The sequence below is a fragment of the Carettochelys insculpta genome, chromosome 15 (assembly GCF_033958435.1).
Source record: "Carettochelys insculpta isolate YL-2023 chromosome 15, ASM3395843v1, whole genome shotgun sequence".
NCBI classification, from domain to species: domain Eukaryota; kingdom Metazoa; phylum Chordata; order Testudines; family Carettochelyidae; genus Carettochelys; species Carettochelys insculpta.
Window position 1 is genome coordinate 24,387,137 of NC_134151.1, and position 18,645 is coordinate 24,405,781.

Here is an 18,645-nt window from a genome sequence, read left to right on the forward strand (position 1 = left end):
CAAAAAGCAGTTTCTCCTCTCTTGATGTTCACACCTCCACATCAGCTGCTGGATGGGGGCCACGTCATCCCTGACTGAACTGACCTCATCAACTCTGGCCTTTCTCTTGATTGATCCTAACATCTTTTCATGAGCCTGTGTATTTAAGAGCTGCCTCTGGAATCTCCACTACTTACATGTGACAAAAAGTGTCTTTGTCCACAAAAGCTTATGCTCAAAAAAATCTGTTACTCTTTAAGGTGCTACAGGACTTCTCATTGTTTTTGTGGATACAGACTAACACAGTTGCCTTCTGATACTTGTCAAGTATTGCCGTGCATGCATAGCTATTATTTAACATGTAATTCAGAATATGGTATATTTTAGGGAGGTGACCTAAGCAGCAGAATCTTTTTTATGCTTAACCCTAAACTATCAACACACATGTATAATCTGCGGAACCTTCAGAAGCATCATATGCAGAAGCACACTGGAAAATAACCCCAAAGTGGCAATCAATCAGCTCTGCATATATTGCAATTTCACATTGGCTAGCACTAATAAAGCACTGCTGCACTCTAAGACTATGTCTGGACAAGAGAGTTTTGTTGACAAAATAGCTGTTTTGTCAACAAAACCCTGGGAGTGTCCAGATTCCCAAGAGCATTCTGTCAACAGTAAGCTGACAGAGGTCAGCACTTTTGTCAACAGCTGTACCTCACTTGCCACAAGGAAGAATGCCTCTCTTGACCAAAAAGATGGTCTAGACATTCCGGGGGCTCTTCTGTTGACAGAAGGGGCTCCTGGGACACCGAGCAATCCTGTTTGCTGCGCTTCTGGTTGGCCGTTTTGCTGATAGAGTGGTTGGGCAGTCCGGCTGCTCTCTGTTGACAGAGCAGATCATTCTTTCATTCTGCTTTGACAGTCTGGATGCACTACATCGGCAGAAGTTTTGTCACAAAATATCTTCCAACAAAAACTTTTGTCGACAAATTGCTCTAGTCTAGACATAGCCTAACTAAAGACAGTGGCTAAGACTTTGGTGGCAAAATATATGTCTTGGGTATGGAAAATCATCTTTGTATTTTTAAAAGCTATTTTGCTACTTTTTTAATGTGATATAGATATATTAAAAAGAGATAAAGGAATCTGAACCAATAACACCTCTTAAAGTTAAGAGTTTCATAGACCAGAATTCTAGTCATCCAAACATTTGCTCATTTTGAGTATTATTTGGTTTTAAAGGGAAAAGTCGGTACAACCAGGACAATGACATTTAACTTTTAAAATCAGGCAATCAGTTGCAGAGATCTCTGGGTTGTATTATTTCACAGCCAGAAATATTAGCAATATATTTTACTGTAGTAAAGCTGCTATCTGTGCCCATATCTCAACTTAACCCTAACACAAAAGACCTTCAGTGATGTGATACAGTAAGTCTTCTATCATATCGCATGGGATATATTTTCAAAATAGAGCCTGAAATGTGATTCTGTAATCACTGTAAGGACAGGATAGGCTCTAGCTTCAATGGGAGTTCCACAGATCATGTAGAATGATTTCAGGAATGAATTTTAATTGCTAATATTTGATAGTTATTTTACTGGATAAAAATGTAATCATGTAAAAGTGCAGACAAAGCAGATCACATTCATGTTAGGCCTATTCCTTGAAATCCTTACTAAGATAAAATTCGCATTGAATACATTCAGGTCCCCAGTGGTTATAACAAAAGAGAAAGCGGGGGTGGGGGTGGGGCACAGCAATAACTTCCGATAAACCAACAGCGCCAACAGCTGCTGTGGAGTCCAGGGCAAGGTGGGAGGGGGCCTGGGTCTGAACCTGGAAAGGGGTGTGGCCAAGACTGGAAGGGGCGGGGCCAACAGCAGTCAGCTCGCATTGCCATCTGGACTGCAGTGATGGACACCCTCCACCACAGCCACATGCAGTTGGAGCAGTGCTGCCATGGCATTTCAAATGGGTACAGGAGCAACGTCCTCCTTGTGCCCCTTCACCCTCCCTCAGGTCTGGATAAACCACAAACCATTAGTAGAAAAATAAATAGTGGTTTTCTGAAAAGATAAAGAGAAAATTAAGCTTACGAGTTTTTCTGGCGGAATCTTCGATGAAGAGAGAAGATATATCTTCATCTACTCCCACTTCATTTTTAGCAATACATGTGTAGGCACCGGTGTCTTCATATCGAACACTACTGATGTGAAGTTCACTTCCATTTGCTGCAAAAAAGACAACCACAAACTGTTCCTCACAGCTATAACATAGCTGTTGAAATGCCTTTCATTCCAGAGGAAGCTTGCCATTAAAGGGAATTTTTTACCTCTGAATATTTTCCCATGTTTAAACTGAGATATTGAAGAGTCTGTGAATTGTCAGAGAAGATGGAAATGTTTTCTTTTCCTGGTGGTAAATACAGATTTCTCCCAAAGAAAGAAAATGAAATTGCACACCAAATGGAATGCAACATCTCACATTTATCTCAGGTAAAAATTTGTAAAAATATTCCCTTTAGTGCAAAGTTACACAAATACTACACAAGTTTTTCATCAAACCAGTGAAAACCTTGTGTTTTTTTCCAGCATTTTAGAAGTGGTTGTGACTGTATTCTACATAATCCCACCTACTCTGTTGTTCTCCTAGAATGCTCTATCACTTGAAGTACTATTTCATCTCTGTGTGTATGTTGGGTGAGATCTCCTTTTCTTAATATTTGTATTGCAAGTGGAATTTAGACCTGATCCGTCCCTCTGTTAACTTTTGAAAATAAGGGTATAAAATTAGCAACAAGAAATAATTTCATCTGCAGAAGATAATCTCAAAAGTGAGGCACATGGGTCAGAGCCTGACTCTCACTAGACTTGCATCTTGAGTAAATATATTATGTTTAGTGTAAGTGTAAATATACTAAATATATTGTCTTTCTGATTTGTTCTGATTGAAATCATGGTCAAGGAAGTGGAGAATCAAGTGTGCTAAGTTTAAAAGAATGTTAGTGTTTATACCAACCAACATTGTACTTCTTGGAAAAGTCACTGACGAAAAAGATAAAAAGACAGAACAGAGCTCATGGAACATCATTTTTTCATACTTTTGTGACAGCAAAAGAACATCTACTTTTAGATGCAACATAAAGCATTTAAAACCTTTTTCTTTCAGTACATAAATTAACCAGAACTCTTACCTAAGAGTGTTAGTTGTTTGGATAATTTGGGCATGATAGCAATTCCATTTTTTAGCCAGGTAATTCTGGGATTGGGAATGCCTTCAGCATGACATTTGAGACTTGCGGATACACCGGGTTCCTGTGCCTGGGTTTCAGGATATACACGAATCACTGGTGGCACTGTGGAAATAAGGAATTGGTGACTTTAAACTGACTTCTCAGTTGTCATCTCTCTTTGTGCTTTGTAATCCACTGACTTTGATCTCTGTGACAGAAAAAAAATGATCCAAGGGATTATGAAATAAATATTCTCTTTTCCATTGTAAACTAGAGTAAAAAATCATTACTATAGTCTATTGACTGAATCAAAGCAAAGATGATACAAAATTAAATTTGGAAAGTTGTCCTTGTATGTCATGTTGTAGTAAAATCATCTCTGATTTTGTTTACTAAGGCCTTAGACCAGTTTTCACTGACTTTACTGGAAATACTCCCATCAGTTTCAAAGACAGTTGGACTGGGACCTACTCGTGCTTAAAGTCAATCATGTGCTTTTAAATGTTTGCTGGCTCAGGGACTAATGAGCGAGCTTTCTAAACTAAGTTGGAAACACTGCATGGAAATTGGTGGGAGCAAAATTAGATTCACTGCCTGCACTTATGCAAGAAAAGACACTTAACTAGTCAATATTTTTAATGATTAAGCATGCATAATAAAACAGATTAAATGTTTACTACGCATGATTTAGAGTAAGCAGAATATGTATGCATTATTTATTTGAAAGGTATCCAAAAACTGCGGAAAGCATTTGTGTATTGATTGGCAGAACTATTAATTATATTATAATTTCAAAAAGTTAATTGATTTTTCAGTCATGTTGCGATCATTGCTCAAGTCAACATACCTTAGAATTACTCATTAACTATTGCTGAACTATCTGCTGTGATATATTTACAAATTTAAAAATAATGGCAAAGTGTTTTTTAAATTTGTTTTTATTCAGTGTGTGATTTTTACTCTTAATATTTAAATACATTTCAACTGAATGCTTGTGAAAATTGCCATGCTGACAGAATTACAGATTTGAAGTCTTAAATCCTCTATGCCGTTTAAAATGATATATTTGCTCACCATTACCATACACTGTCCACAGATATAGCATATTTTTGAATATAAGAAAATACTGTGGTATTTCATACACCATACCGTGTGGTAACTGTTGGCACATAATGACTTTTTAATGGAGACAACAAGAAGGCAACAACAGACAAACATGAATACCATTCATCTGAATTGTTCGTCCTATGTTCCTCAGTCCTGACCTCAAGAGGTGAGATAATTCATGAAAAACTTCTAAAATAATTATAAATATGTTAGGTCCATTAATCTTTCGCCTTTCATCTGCAGTTCCCAATATTAATGGTGATGAGCCATTCAAATATATTCAGGCATCTACCAATGCAGATAGTCAAGACACAACTTTTAGGTAGGCCATTGTAAAGGCCAAAACTTTCATTCACTGGAAACCTTTGTCAAGGTTCACTCCAGCAGCTTAGAAGTGAATGGTTCCATATCCCATTACCAACCTCTGGTGATAAGAGTCTTAGTGTTTGTGATGTCAGCAGTTGTGAGTCTAACTTCAATAGCCTGATGAGAAAAGACACATAGCAAGATCCACCAGTCTGTTACACTGCTAAAGAGAGCCTTTTGGTTTACACTGCCCATGTTTTCTTACAGTGGGGTGGGCGGGGAAGGAGGTGGTTTTCATGGCTTGATCTTACATCTACGATGTACTTCCTACAACATAGCAAAGAACTAAGTCTCTCCCTCTCCAGATTTATGGGTATTTCTTTGGAGGGGACATGAATTCTATTTTTACTGGTTATATGTCAAAGTCTAAAATAACATTGCAGAGTGTGTTGGGCTGCTCTCATGGAAAATCAAGAATGGATGCTCATTTGCAACAAAGAACAGCATCTTCTCTTACCATTTACTGAAAGACATAGACCATAGGAAAAATGAGACTGAGAAAAGAGCAGACTAGAAAGAGGATGGTGTAATATAATAACTTAACATGTCCCAAAAAAGAACTCTGTAACTCAGTTTCCCAATTTTATTTGGCCATGAAACCCTTTTAAACTGAAAAGAATTTTGTGGAACCATAATAACAGTCTTATATATGGCTTAACCCCTCTCAGCCCCAACCCTCCACCATCCAGCCACAGGATTAACCCGCTTCAGCCTCAAACCAGTGCCAAGATGAACCCATCCACCCAAAGAGAACCCCCAGCCTGACCCTGCCTGAACAAACTCTGCCCAAGTTAGCTCCTCACATTACCTCACCCAACATGGCAGACGAACCTACCTTAGTTGCTCCTCCAACTCTAGTCACAAGGGCCCAGTTTCACTGGCCACCCTATGGCAATGCAAGAGGTCAGTCGCAGCCAATCAAGGGCAAGGATGATGCAGGAACTGCAGGACCCATCTGGCTCCCCTTCTGGATAGCTATGGGTTTCCCTTGCCCAATCCCCACTGCGCATGCGCTGGCTACTTTGTGAGTGAGGAGCTCTCTGTGGCTCCCTGCCCTGCTGCTGCTGAAATAGTGCAAATAAATTAAGTTGGTTTAATGGCCAGATCCCTCCTGCCACCCTGACGACTGTTCAATTAAATTTAGTTCTACTGTTTTAGCAGTGGCAGGGCAGGGAGCTGCAGAGAGCCCCTCACTCACAAAGCAGCTGGCACATGCATCTGCTATACAACTAAATAATGAGTGGTGACATACGGCCTATCGCCCATCATGTTGTGCATGCATAGGGCCCTCCTGAACTTGCTTTGAACAACATGAAAAACCCTGACTACAACCAGCCCTAATGGGTGGGTAGAGTAATACCCACAGCAGATATAGCCCATAATCTGGAATATTTACTACCAGAATAGACAGGGAGGGTGGGTGGTGCCGATCCTGCATCATGAATAAGAGGGAAGGGTCCCAGCACAAGCCGACCTTTTAAGCCCCCTAATTCCTGAGTGATGAGTCAGCCCTCACCTGGTCTCTTTTCCAGCAGTTTTACATCTCTCCCCTTGCCTTGTCTCTGAGACATTACTGTAAAAAACATTCTCTTCTTCCTGCCAGCCTGACAACTCCCCAGCTTACAATGCAGGGTGGCTCTTAGCTGTCATTATACTGATTTGCACTGCATTTTTCTGGGACTGATCCAGTTCCCATTTAGGTTAACAATTCCATTAATTAAGGGTGCACGCTCAAGTCTTCTAAAAACAAAGCACAAATTAACAAAGCAGAGTTGACTGGGGTCTCCCTGTTTCTTTACATTGCTTACTGGGATCCAAGGCACTCACATCATTTATTAGTAGTGTGAGAACAAAACAGATTTACATTGCCAAATGTAGCCCTAGGTAGCCTAGGTACTGAATCAATGTACTACATTAAAACTGGCTTAATTTGAAAATATGACCAGCTGCAAATCTTTCTCAGAATGCTTAATGGGGAACCATGTTCCTCTCTCACCCTCCAAATAGAGTGCATCTGTCTTCTCCTGCTTCCCCCGCCACCATTTTAACTTGAATTTCCTCTTTTCTTGCTTTATTAGAATTCTTTATACAGGTAAGTCATAATGTTTAGCTATTTAATGATCACTGGCAAACTACAGGTTGCATTTCTATTGTGCTTGTTATAAATTCTTCTTCAGCGGTTACTCGTTAGCAAGCAGGACATCTTCATGCCACTCCTATTTGTGACTCTATTGATGGCTGACCAGCCTGATTCTGGAGCTGCAGGTCTTATCAAAGAAGGAGCAGGTGTTTGTAGCTGTTGGAGAAGTGCAGGGCAGTTTTTGCTGCTCTTTTCTTCTTCTCCGCCTCTTCTCGTCTGCATTGGTGTGGGCCCTCTCAAACTGTGCCATCCCTCTCTCACTTTCTCCACTGAGGATGGTCCTGGGCAAGGTTCTCCGAAGTGTCAACACCAATGCTGTACTTTTTCATGTGTGCCTTCAGCATGTCCTTATATCACTTTCTGTGGCCCCCAACACTCCTTCATCCTTCCTCCAACTTGGAAAACAGAATGTGTTTTGGAAGGCACTGATCAGATATCCAGACCACGACTACTCTACAGAGTTATTTCAAAATAGCAGCCATTATTTTGAAATAACTTTGCAGGCATCTAGACTACTCATGCACTATTTTGAAATAAAATCCAAATAGTGGGTGGATTATTTTGAAATTGGTAACCCTCAAAGCTGGAAGAATAATGCCTATTTCAAAATTGCTATTTTGAAATAGGAGCTGCTAAGACACGGAAGCTACATCTACACTTGCGCTGACAATCAAAATTATTGTCACACTTTTGAAAAAGCGTGTGGATCATCCACACACATAATGCTCTATTTTGAAATTAAATTGAAGGAACATGGGCCAAACTTCGATTTCTGTCCTCCATTCCAGAAATGGGAAGAAGGCCCCCTTTCAAAATACCTTTTTTGAAAGAGAATGTGTGGGGACATTACACATTTTGCTCTTTTTAAAGAGGAGTTCTCCATGGCGGCGGTCATGGAGGACTGTGGAGGCACCCTGCCCTGCTGCTGCAGGGCTTTATGTTATTTATGTCATGCTGTGCGTAAAGCACCACACTCCCAGAAAGCTCTTTGCAGGAAGCAGAGAGTGTGCTGGACGCAGGTTAAGTATGAGCTGCAGCCAACAGCCTGACATGCTCTGCAGATTTAAGAGAAAAAGCCATGGCCAGCAGCCAGCCTCAGGAAAACCCCAAGGATTCCCCCTCCAACCCATGAGAAGGCTCCTAGGACTCTGTCCAGTCCTCGAAGAAAAGGGCGCCCTCATGGATGGAGCCCAAGCTAGGTAATCTCCTTGGCCCGTGGAAGGAGGAGGAGGTACTGAAAGAAATGGGGGGCAAGCGCCGAAATGCAGATGTGTTTGCTCACCTGTCAAAACAGCTGGCCACCAGAGGACACCCTGCTCGCATCCCAAGCAGGTGCAAAGCAAAGTTAAAGAACTATAGCAGGAGTATGTCAAGGCCAGGGATGCCACCGAGCAATCAGGTGCAGGTCCAGCAACCTGTCCGTATTATCAGGAGCTACACTAGCTCCTGGGTCCCAGAGAAAGCTCCTCCCAATAACCCCTCTTGTATATGGCATTGGAAAAGCTGCACCCCAGTGAAGAAGAGTCTGGAGCACGCAGCCACCTGACGGAGACAGGGAGAGAAGCAGACACTGAGGTCTCCAGTGACAAGGGGGACCTCATTATAGACATCCCCTCGCAATCCTCCAGCAGGGCAATGGCCAGGCATGCATCAGTGGAGCCTGTGGAGAGTCCCTCTAGTAAGTAGCTGATGGGGCACACACCTGAGTGCCTTGAGTGGTGGCATCCCAGCCACCAGCAGGACACCCACACAACTGGTGCGCCCATGCTGGACACAGAACAGGTCCCCCTGGGGACAGCACCACAAGGCACATGGGTGGGGAGTTGGGTGTGGTGCTAGACCATGGAAGAATGTCTGGCAACCCCTATGGAACATTTAATACACCTATGATGCCTGCTGTTGGGGTGTGTGGATGGTGCATGCAGAGGTGTGGGGATCCAGCCAGGAACCATGAACTGACTGTCTTCCTATCCATCCTTGCAGACATGCTGAAGGAGGGCCGGAAGACCCCGATACCATGTTACTCCATGGTCAGAAAGAGGAGGAGGGGGAATGGTCACCATATCCTTCCACCAGAAGAGGAGCTTGTGGCTGGAGGGTGAAATGCTGGGCAGATGCCACAGAGGCACCCCACCAGCTTGTGGACATTGCCCAGCAGCACCTCTAACTGGACTGTGGCCAATACACCTAGCAGAGGGAGGCATGGGCAGAGCTGGTGGGGCACCTCAGGGATGTTACCGAGGTCCTGAAGAAGCACTCTGGGCTTCTCAGACAAATCCTGGCTTCCCCCGCTGCATCCACCTCCACCCAGGGACTCCACACTGCTCATTCTCCATAGCAGGCACCCTCTTCTCCCCAGCAACAATCTCCTTGCACAGCCTGATGCCACCAGACTCCCTCTCAGACCCTATCTCCTTGTGCAGCCCACCCTTTCAGAGCCCCGCTGTGGATCCCATACCCGAGGTGGGAGGGTTACACAGGGCTGATGTGGCTCACGGCCATCCACCCAACCCTGGAGAAGTGCACACCTCCCTCCCCAGCCTAGCTTAAGGTCCCTGTTACCCACCCATCATATTCACCCACTCCCCACTCCCAGTTAAGATGACCTCATCCCTCACCCAATTTTCCCTCTTCCACCTTCCAGGTTAAGGTTCCCGCTGGCCAGCCATCATATGCCCCCACTTCCCCTCTCCCCGTTAAGTTCACCACACCCCACACACAATGTTTCCTCCTCCACCATCCTGGTTAAAGTCCCAAATAAGTTCCCACCTCAGCTGATGTTTCCCCCTCAATGCTAGCATAGATGTTGCCCTGCTCCAATTTTCAGTTCCTCACTGTCCTGTATGGCTTTATTTCCCCCTCCCACCTTTCCACCAACCCTGCCTACTCAGGTCAACCTTGCATATAATTATTCCCCTTTTCTTTTATAAAAAAAGGTTGTACATTTGTAAATCAAACAGTTTATATTAAGACATAAATCGTTATTTTTCAATCAATGCATTGTGCCTTAGTGTCATTGGTGGGATAGTGGGGGGGTGGACCTGGTGTTAGGGGTCGACCACAGAAGGTGTTGGAGGGTGGCAGTGACCATCATGGACAGGTGGCCAACCAAGGCATGGAGGATGTCCAGCTCCAACAGAAGGACCTGCTGATGAGGATCCATCAGGGACAGACTTCAAACCACTGTGAGGCTGTGTAGAGGCCCTGCAGGGCTTGTGAAACCTTGAGCCAGACTGACTGCAGCGCATGGGAATTTGGGAGGGGCTCGTGAAGGTAGCAGCTGGCTGTGAGCCCCGGAAGAGTTTGTCAGCTGTGCAACTCCATCCATGCCATTTTCTGTACAGCTCTTTTGAAAGAGCACATATGCATGTATAGATGCTCTCTTTTGAAAGAGCTAACTCGTCTTTCAAAAACCCTTCTTCTGTGTGGGTGATCCCTTTTGAAAGGGATCAAATGGAGGAAAATCTATTTTTAGATTTTTGAAAGAGACGTCTAGTGTAGACATGACTGGAATAGCTCTATTTCAAAATAAGCCATAATGGGCTCAAATGGCACTATTTCAAAATAGCTCTATGTGTCTGGAACTGCTATTTCAAAATAACTGGGTGTGACTTCAAAATACATTTTGGCTACACCTATACTTGCATTCCACTTTTGAAAGAGGAATGCAAATGAGGGAAATTGAAAGGCAAATGAGGCACTGATTTACATATCTCATGCTTTTTTTTGCATAATCTAATTTTGAAAGAGATTCTTTTGAAAGCAGAAAAGCAGTGTAGATGGGGCTCTTTCAAAAATAAACCCCATTGTCGAAAGAACCCTTCTTCCTCTTTTGTTTCAGGAAGAAGGGTTTGTTGAAGCAAAAGGCTTCTCTGTGTTTAGGCAGCTAACATTCAGCTTTATTGAATTCAGTAAGCCAACAGATGAGTCAAACTGGACACTGGTAAAACCAAGTCCAGCAAGGCTGCTTGATGCCGCTAACTCTAGTATTTTACACCCTTACACAAACAGGTCCAGAGCCAGAAGCAATTAGAGAAGCATCAGTCATTTTCAGAGAGAAAACTGTTATCAGCAACAAGGAACAGGTACTAGGGAGTAAGAGCCCCAAATCCAAATAGTTCATTAACGCATTCCACTTAGTTCGTCCTCCCTGCCATTCCCAAATAGGTGAGGAAAAGTTCAAGCTCTTGTGGATGTGCAGAAATAAGAAACAAGAAATGGCTTCTATATAAGATGGTTTCCACAGGTTCTTTCGAAGATGGGGGTTTATTTTTGAAATAACCCCGTCTACACTGCTTTTTTTCTTTCAAAAGAATTTCTTCAGAAAGAGGTTATGCAAATGAAGCACAAGATATGTAAATCAGTGCCTCATTTGTATTTTCGATTTCCCTCATTTGCTTTCCTCTTTTAAAGGAGGAATGCAAGTGTAGATGTAGCCCTTATGTGTAGTTGTATTTTTTCAAAAGAAGATATAATATATAAATAAATAAGATAGCTGTTTCAAATATCTTATTTTGAAAAAGGGCTGCTGTGTAGCTGTAGCCCATGTGACCAGTCCAATGAAGTTGTTGATGAATCATAATGGCTTCAATGCTGGTCATGTTCATCTCTTCCAGGACATTAGTGTTCAGGCACCTATTCTCCCAAGAGATATTTAGGATGCTCCTGAGGGAGTGTTGATGATATTGTTAAAGTGCATTCAAATGATGCGTGTACATTGTCCTGGTTTCAACCTGTGTGCAGTAGCATTGGAACAACCACTGCACGGTATACAGGGAGCTTTGTCTTTACAGAGATATCTCAGTTCTCGAAGACCCTTTGTCTCAGGAGGGCAAAAGCAGAGCTTGCACAGCTCAGACGATGCTGGATTTCCACATCAATGCTGACTTCAAGGGAAAGATGACTTCCAAGGTATGGAAAATGCTCCACATTTTCCAGCAGTTCTCGGCTGACTTCAATAAAAGGTACATGACATTGTCCCATTGGTGAGGGTTGATGGAGCGCCTTGGTGTTGTGATATTCAGTGTGAGGTCAAGAGTCTCATCTGCTTTGGGGCAGACACTTATGATGGCCTGAAGGGTTATGGGAGAAAGAGCAGCAACCATGTTGTCATCCATGTACTGGATGCTCTACTATTGAGGTTGTGGAGGTCTTGCTTTTAGCCTTCAGTCTCCTGAGGCTGAAAAACTTCCCATTCATGCTCTGTGCTATGAATTAGTACTTTCCAGGTAAGAACATTTGTTTTCAAACTTGCAATGATAACACGTTAAGACTTTGGAATATACGGACTATTGCTTTCACTTTCCGTTAGTGATCACATATCTCCAACAGGATAATGTGTCTACAAGTAAAGGCAAGATAAAAGTGCCAGTATTTTAAATGAAGTTGTCAAGGAATACGACTTATGCATCAGATTAGTTAAACAGTCTTGCCTGCAAGGGTCGTCTGACTCTACTATCCTATTCACACCATCTTATGTTGTGAGTAGACCCACTTCTTTCTGTGGATGAGGTATGAGGCACTCTGAGTAAGGATGATTACATCAAACTCCAAAGTGACACATTGCTGCTACAGTAGATGTGTGCTTTAGCGATTATTTTAATTAATGGATTAATCATTTCTCAGATGTACTAATCCTTTAAATTCACAAATGAAAGGGATTTGCATCCCTCTCTCTTTTCAGTTAAAAGCCACATTACAAAATGTTGTATTGTTCAGAACATATCTCTACTACTAACAAATGCTCCTAGAGGAGCCTCATAATTGAGTTGAAGATTCAACTACCTATGGAAATTGTATTCCAGAAACACATTATTGTGAGTTATGCCACTGTTTTCCACAGCACAGGAACAAAGGAAAATTATTCTCACTACTCAGCGGTCCCTTGATTGGCAAACTCTCAGTTTTTGTAGCTGATTGTAATTTTACAAGAGTCTTTATTCTCACCAAATCCTTCTCTTAGAAATGATAGATTGCATTTTCTCCCACTACACTCAGTGTATGCAGTGCAGAATTGTCATGACATTTCAGCAAATGGAGGAGAAGAACTCATCCCATCACAGACATACTTGAAAAGACAATGTAGATGGATTTGTTTTCATTCTGGATCTTTACACTATCTGACCTACATGCTCATTTCTTTATAAGATATTAGGAGCAAACTAGTGAACATATATGTGCTTCTGCCACTCCCTCTTTTGTCACTGTGTCATCACACAATCATCAGATCACATATTCCCTATACCACATAGCTTCTGTACATGGTACTGAGATTTTGTGGCTGGTGCTTTTCAAATTGTGGCATAAAGCATATTATGTGACATTGTTTAACTAGGTCTTATCATACAAAGGGTTTATATGACCTCTCTAATACTACAGATTAAACTTTTCATTGTCTAACCTGCTCTTAAAAATGTCCAAACACTGGTCAGGGATGATCTACGTGGTGCTTGGTCTTGCCATATTAGCAGGGAACTGAATCAGATATCTCTCAAGGTCCCTTCCAGCCCTATGGTTTTATGGCTCGTGAGTATAGACCAGAGGAGTACAGCTGGTTTATCTGGTGGAGCCCCAGGGCTCCAAAGGTGTGCAATCATCTGGGTTGTAAGTGCAGTTAAATCTCAAATGATGTTCCCTCTTTTTTTCCCACCCATGTGCAGAAAGTTTTATTATTTGCATTGAGACATATGTGGATGCGCACCACCAGTGGACACAGATGTTACCAGCTATGGGTGCTCTGCTAACCAGCTGGATGGTACCTGAATTTCTCCTGGGTAACTAAGTATGTGCTGAGCTTATAAGGAACACTGGTCTCAAGCCTCCTGCCTCACGGCCTATGTGTTTTAGTGTAAGCAGCAGGTGGTCCAGGGCAGCAGGAATCTTATGCTACCCTCTTCTGAAGGATTGCTGGTGCTGGCTGTAGTACCCTGGTACTCCTAAGCCATTCTGCCTGCACTACCCATGCAGACAGACTTACTCAAATGATCTCAACTCATCAGATACAATTCTCCTCCTTTCCTCTCCTCTGCCTCCCAAGTGAATTTTCAGAATGTCTCCCTAACTGTTAAATACAAAGACAAGAAATTCCTGAAAAGTAATGTGTCTTGGGACGCCCACAATGTCTTCTCTTGGTGAAGCAGCATATTTTTGTCATCAGTTTTTGTAACCTTGCCTCAACATCAATTGCTGGAACAAGTAATCACTCAAGTATAAAAGCAGAGAGTTTTAGTGATGTGTGAGAGTAGCCAAGCACATTAAGAACGATACCAAAGCAGTTTTGCAAACCTCAAGAGTGCATATGGTGTATGGGACACTGCGTAACACAAAGATTTCTACAGAGTATTATTAGATCATATTTGAGGTTCTTTTTGACATGAGTGCACATGGTTTTTTGTTAGTGTTTGGTGTGGTGGGGTGTACTTTGCAATATTACAAAACAAATGAAGAAGAATTTTTGTACTGTGATAAGAAAAACTTCAGAGCTGATCAGCAAATCTCTCCCCACAGCACTTTCGTCTACAAATAACACACATCCCTTCCAACAATTTACATCAGATAGACAAGACTGAGGGTAGCTCTGATCTGAACTACTGCCTGAAAAATCCCACTTCATGTAATTTTCTTTGCATTAAGGTTTTAGTTTCAAAATGATTTAGGCCTTAAATTCTAAGTAGTGATAAAGTATACATTGTTGCCTGCCAAATAAACTCCATTCAAAGCACATAATGTACAAAAGATTAAGTTGTTAGGCTGTTTTTCCCTCCACTGCCATGTTTTTTCCTCAACTGTCATTCACCTCACAAGTAACATTTTGAGAAGGGAAACCTATTCCCACTGAAACACGTACAATCTAGTTATCTTTATTCTGAGACATTGCAAGTTACCATACCAAAAATGAGAAATTAATGTCCATAAACACTCAGTTGGGATTCCAATCAAACTACCTGTAAGTTTCTTCCATTTAGTCTCCCTTGTGCAATGTATGAGCCTGCAACAGAATGAACTGTCACTTGGGGCAGAGGGAAGGGAGGGGAAGAGAGGAAAAAAAGCACCTGAGCCCAATTAAGTAACTTTTCAGAGACTTCTGGGGATGAGGGATGTCTGAATCTACAGGAAGCAGACCCAACTCATCCTGCAGAGATGAAAGAAGGATGAGGCAAAACTCTGGAAGAGTGAAATAGTTCCTCAGGAAAATTTGAAACAGCTCCAGAAAAGGGTAGGAGAAGATACAAACACTGCTGAGAAAAAGACAAGGTGGGTGAGGTGATATCTTTTATGGACAAACTTCTTTTAGTGAGAAAGGCATGCTTTCAAGCTACATAGAGTTCTTCCTTCGGTTTGGGACTGGAACCTCATGGAACAGATGGTTTAGCATAAGAAGTTAGCACATAGTCTAAGAGACCACTAGAGATGAAGCGACTTTTAATATCTTTGTGGTCATAGGACAACAAAGGGGGTTAGTGGATGACAGACAGTCATAATAAGCCATAAATCCAGTGTCTTTATTAAAACCATGATTTTAACCATGAATGAAAACTTATGAAGTTAAGCTCTCAATCTCATCTTTGGCAAGCATCGTGCAGATTCCCTTGAAAGATGAGGAGAGAGAGGTCAGATGCAGAGTGACTGCTTTGTGAAAAGTGTTCACCCACCAGCAACGGAGGGTTTTTGTTTTATCATTTTCCTGTGTGAGTTCATTCAAGGATGTAGTGATTGCCTAGTTTTACTCACATGGTTGTTATTGGGTGAATTTAGAGCATTCAGGCTCGCCAATGGTGGTGAGGTGGGGGTTTGTTGCAAAAAAGAAGGCAGTTGCCCTGGGTTTGGCGTTTCAGAGGAGCCTGGTGCTCGAAATGCCATGACTCCTTCTTAGGCAGCCCTGGGGGCCAGAGCTCTGGGCCCCTTTGAAGAGTCATAGCACAGCAGCTCTGCCATCCAGTGTGGCTGTAAAACGGGGTGACCCTGTTCTGCAGTCTTAGTGGTGCTAAAGGCTGAATGCCCCAGACCCCACCCCTTTTGCCCTTGGCTCCATCTGTACCAGGCGCATGGATCCAGGCCCTGCTCCCACCTTGCCCTGGGGCCTGTGGTGGCTCTTGGTTCCCACTGAATGCGTAGGATGAGGTAGACTACATATTAGGCATATGTAGGTTCCACAGGTCATGAAATGTATGTTGTGGGTCGGGGGAGGCTGATGGTTGTAGCAGCAGAGATATGTCTGCAGAGAAAGATACAGAGTTTGGGCACAACTGGGTGGAGGCTGGGGCCTGCCTCCTCAGGAATCCTGTCTGGCTCATATTCCCCACGTTCCCCCACATCCAAACTCACATTTTCTGTGGTGTCAGGGTCTCTTGTCCCTCCATACAACAGTTTAGAGACAGACCTCCCTGTGCTTCTCCATGAGATCCCTACCCTGGTCACACTTAAGCCCCCTGAAAGCCTCATTTTAACTCTGGCTTTGTTAGATTTGCATAAAAATTCATAGATATTATTTCATTTTGCCTACTGATCTGTGTGTATTTTTCTGTTCTGAATTGCTCTTGGGCTATGTCTCTTTTTGAGTGTCTGAAGACTTCATAGCTCTTTAAGGGTGTTACTGTAAAAATAGTTGGTTCTGTGACAAAATATTTCCGCAAAATTAAAGCCATTAAAATACCAAATGTACACAAAATGTTCATTCGGGCAGAATGAGTAAACAAAGCTCTAGTCTGCAAAAAAGGTGATTCTCTGGGCAAATTAACACATTGGATGAATATAGTAGCATATACAAACACTTTACACTAGTCAAGAAGCTATGAAATGTCAGGTCAGTAGCAGTAATTTCCACTTTGCAACAATATAAATACAGTACCAGGGGAAGGCTCTGGAAAATCAGGCCCAGAGTTTAAACAAATTGCTACATTTCATGAGTGGGCAGCTGAGAGCCTTCTAAAGGATAGCCATATATGGAGCTGAAGTATGGTACTGTCACTCAAGTTGAATACAACTGACTCCTTGTGCAGTCTGACGGTATGTCTTCATTGTGTGGAAAATCGACCCAGTCAGGGTCAGTCTTCTGGAATTCAATTTCACAGGCCTGGTAGAGACACGTGAAATCAAACTCACTGGGTTCAGTAGTCGACCCCTGTACTCCTCCATATTGCTGGGAGTAAGGGAGGTCAACCAGGCGAGTTTCTCCTGTCAATCTCCTTCTTTGAGAATGGCTGGGTAAGTCGACCGTAGATAAGTTGATTCTAGCTCTACAACTGCAGTAGCTTGGACTGACTATCTATAACCAACTTTAATGCCAAGTGTAGACCTGGCCATAGTGAAGTCAGTGGGACGGCTGCACTAGTTCTTTACTTCTTTACTTGATCACCAGCACCCATCAGCCGGACGGTCGCATTAAATGGACAGCCAAAGATTAGACAGAGCTATAGAACTGACTCTTTCACTTCTCCTCCTTCCAGTATGGGACAGTTCAGAGCAAGGAGAGATTGGAGCAGAATGTTCATATGCTACTTTAACTATGCTGGGAGCCATCTCAGTCATTAGCCAGCTCAGGCTGGGGAAAGCAAAAAAGTGATTCACAAGTGAGTATAAACTCTGAGCTGCTGGACCTCTTCTCTATGGCACTCTGTGAGAAATAAGGCAAAAGTACACCAGAGTAAGGGTCTGTCTCTATTAGATCACTTGGGAAGATGTTGATAGTTGCTGAACAGTTTGTCTTCACTGTGGAATCCAATGAGCCAGATTTTTGGTATAAAATGGCCTGAATAAAACTATGCTGATTCACACCATCTGATAGTCCCACCTATGCCCAATAACTGACCTTAAAAGTATTGTGCTATACAGGTATATTTATGTAAGCATTCCAAACCCTTTAATGCAACATAAATCAGTTTTTGAAATATGGAATTAGTAATTTGAAGTAATAGGTCTACTGATAAAATTTTGTCCACACTATAATATTAAATTATACAGCTTCACACAATAGTCTTGTATACTACCAAATATTTTTTGGTTTTATAATGGCTGATATGCCTCCTAAAACCTAACCAACTCTATACTACTAGATATGTCTACTTATACTAACTTTACCAGCGTACCACAGTATGCGGATGTGAGCATGTGAACTAAAATTTTTGGTTTTTTCCTTTTAGAGAGAAAATTTGGCATTCTCCATTTCATACGTTTCTGAGTCCAAGATTAACATTCAACATTGCCTACAGGAATGTTTTCAGTGGATTTTCATATATGCCATTTACTAACCATTCACCTGAAGGATGTGGGTCTGATACAGCTCTTCATAGCCATAGGCGTGACAGGTGTAATTGCCCATGTGAATAGTTGTTACCTTGGTGATGTAGAGGGAATCATCTCCTCCAAAATCCTATAGGTCACCAAAGAAAAGAAAGAGGCCTTATTTAGCAAATTTATTTTCCACATCACACAAAACTAGGCTATCTTTTTCAGCTTGTTTTGCTAGGCTCTCAACTTGGAAACACAGCTTGAATTTCCAATAGCAAGGTTTGGAGTTCATAAATCAGCATATGGGAGCTAATGAGTGTCAGTTTAAGAATAAGGCAATGCAAGTAAAGTAATTCACATTAGAGTGTGAACTTTTCTGCTTGGTGTTAACAAGACGCTTGATGCTTGTAAAAAGATGACAATCTTCAGCTATCTATCAGTAATTTATAGTGGAATTTATTCTCTCTCTACAAAGGTTATAAAGCAAGCTCTAACTTCTGGGTGTGTTAAACATTGTTTTAATCTACATTTACTACTACCACAACACAACTTGACCTAAGCTACATCTACACTAGAGAGTTTTGTTGAC

At 42.2% G+C, this 18,645-nt stretch overlaps 1 protein-coding gene across 1 annotated transcript in view; it reads right to left on the reverse strand.

Moving 5' to 3' along the window:
• FSTL4 (follistatin like 4) overlaps positions 1-18,645 on the reverse strand; it is a 490,670-nt gene that overhangs the window by 25,986 nt on the left and 446,039 nt on the right. Inside the window, exons 7-9 of the mRNA XM_075009751.1 lie at positions 18,078-18,198; positions 3,179-3,340; positions 2,082-2,216 (exon numbers count right to left, since the gene is read on the reverse strand). Of these exons, the coding sequence (XP_074865852.1) occupies positions 2,082-2,216; positions 3,179-3,340; positions 18,078-18,198 (418 nt within the window). The remainder of the gene's footprint in view (positions 1-2,081; positions 2,217-3,178; positions 3,341-18,077; positions 18,199-18,645) is intronic.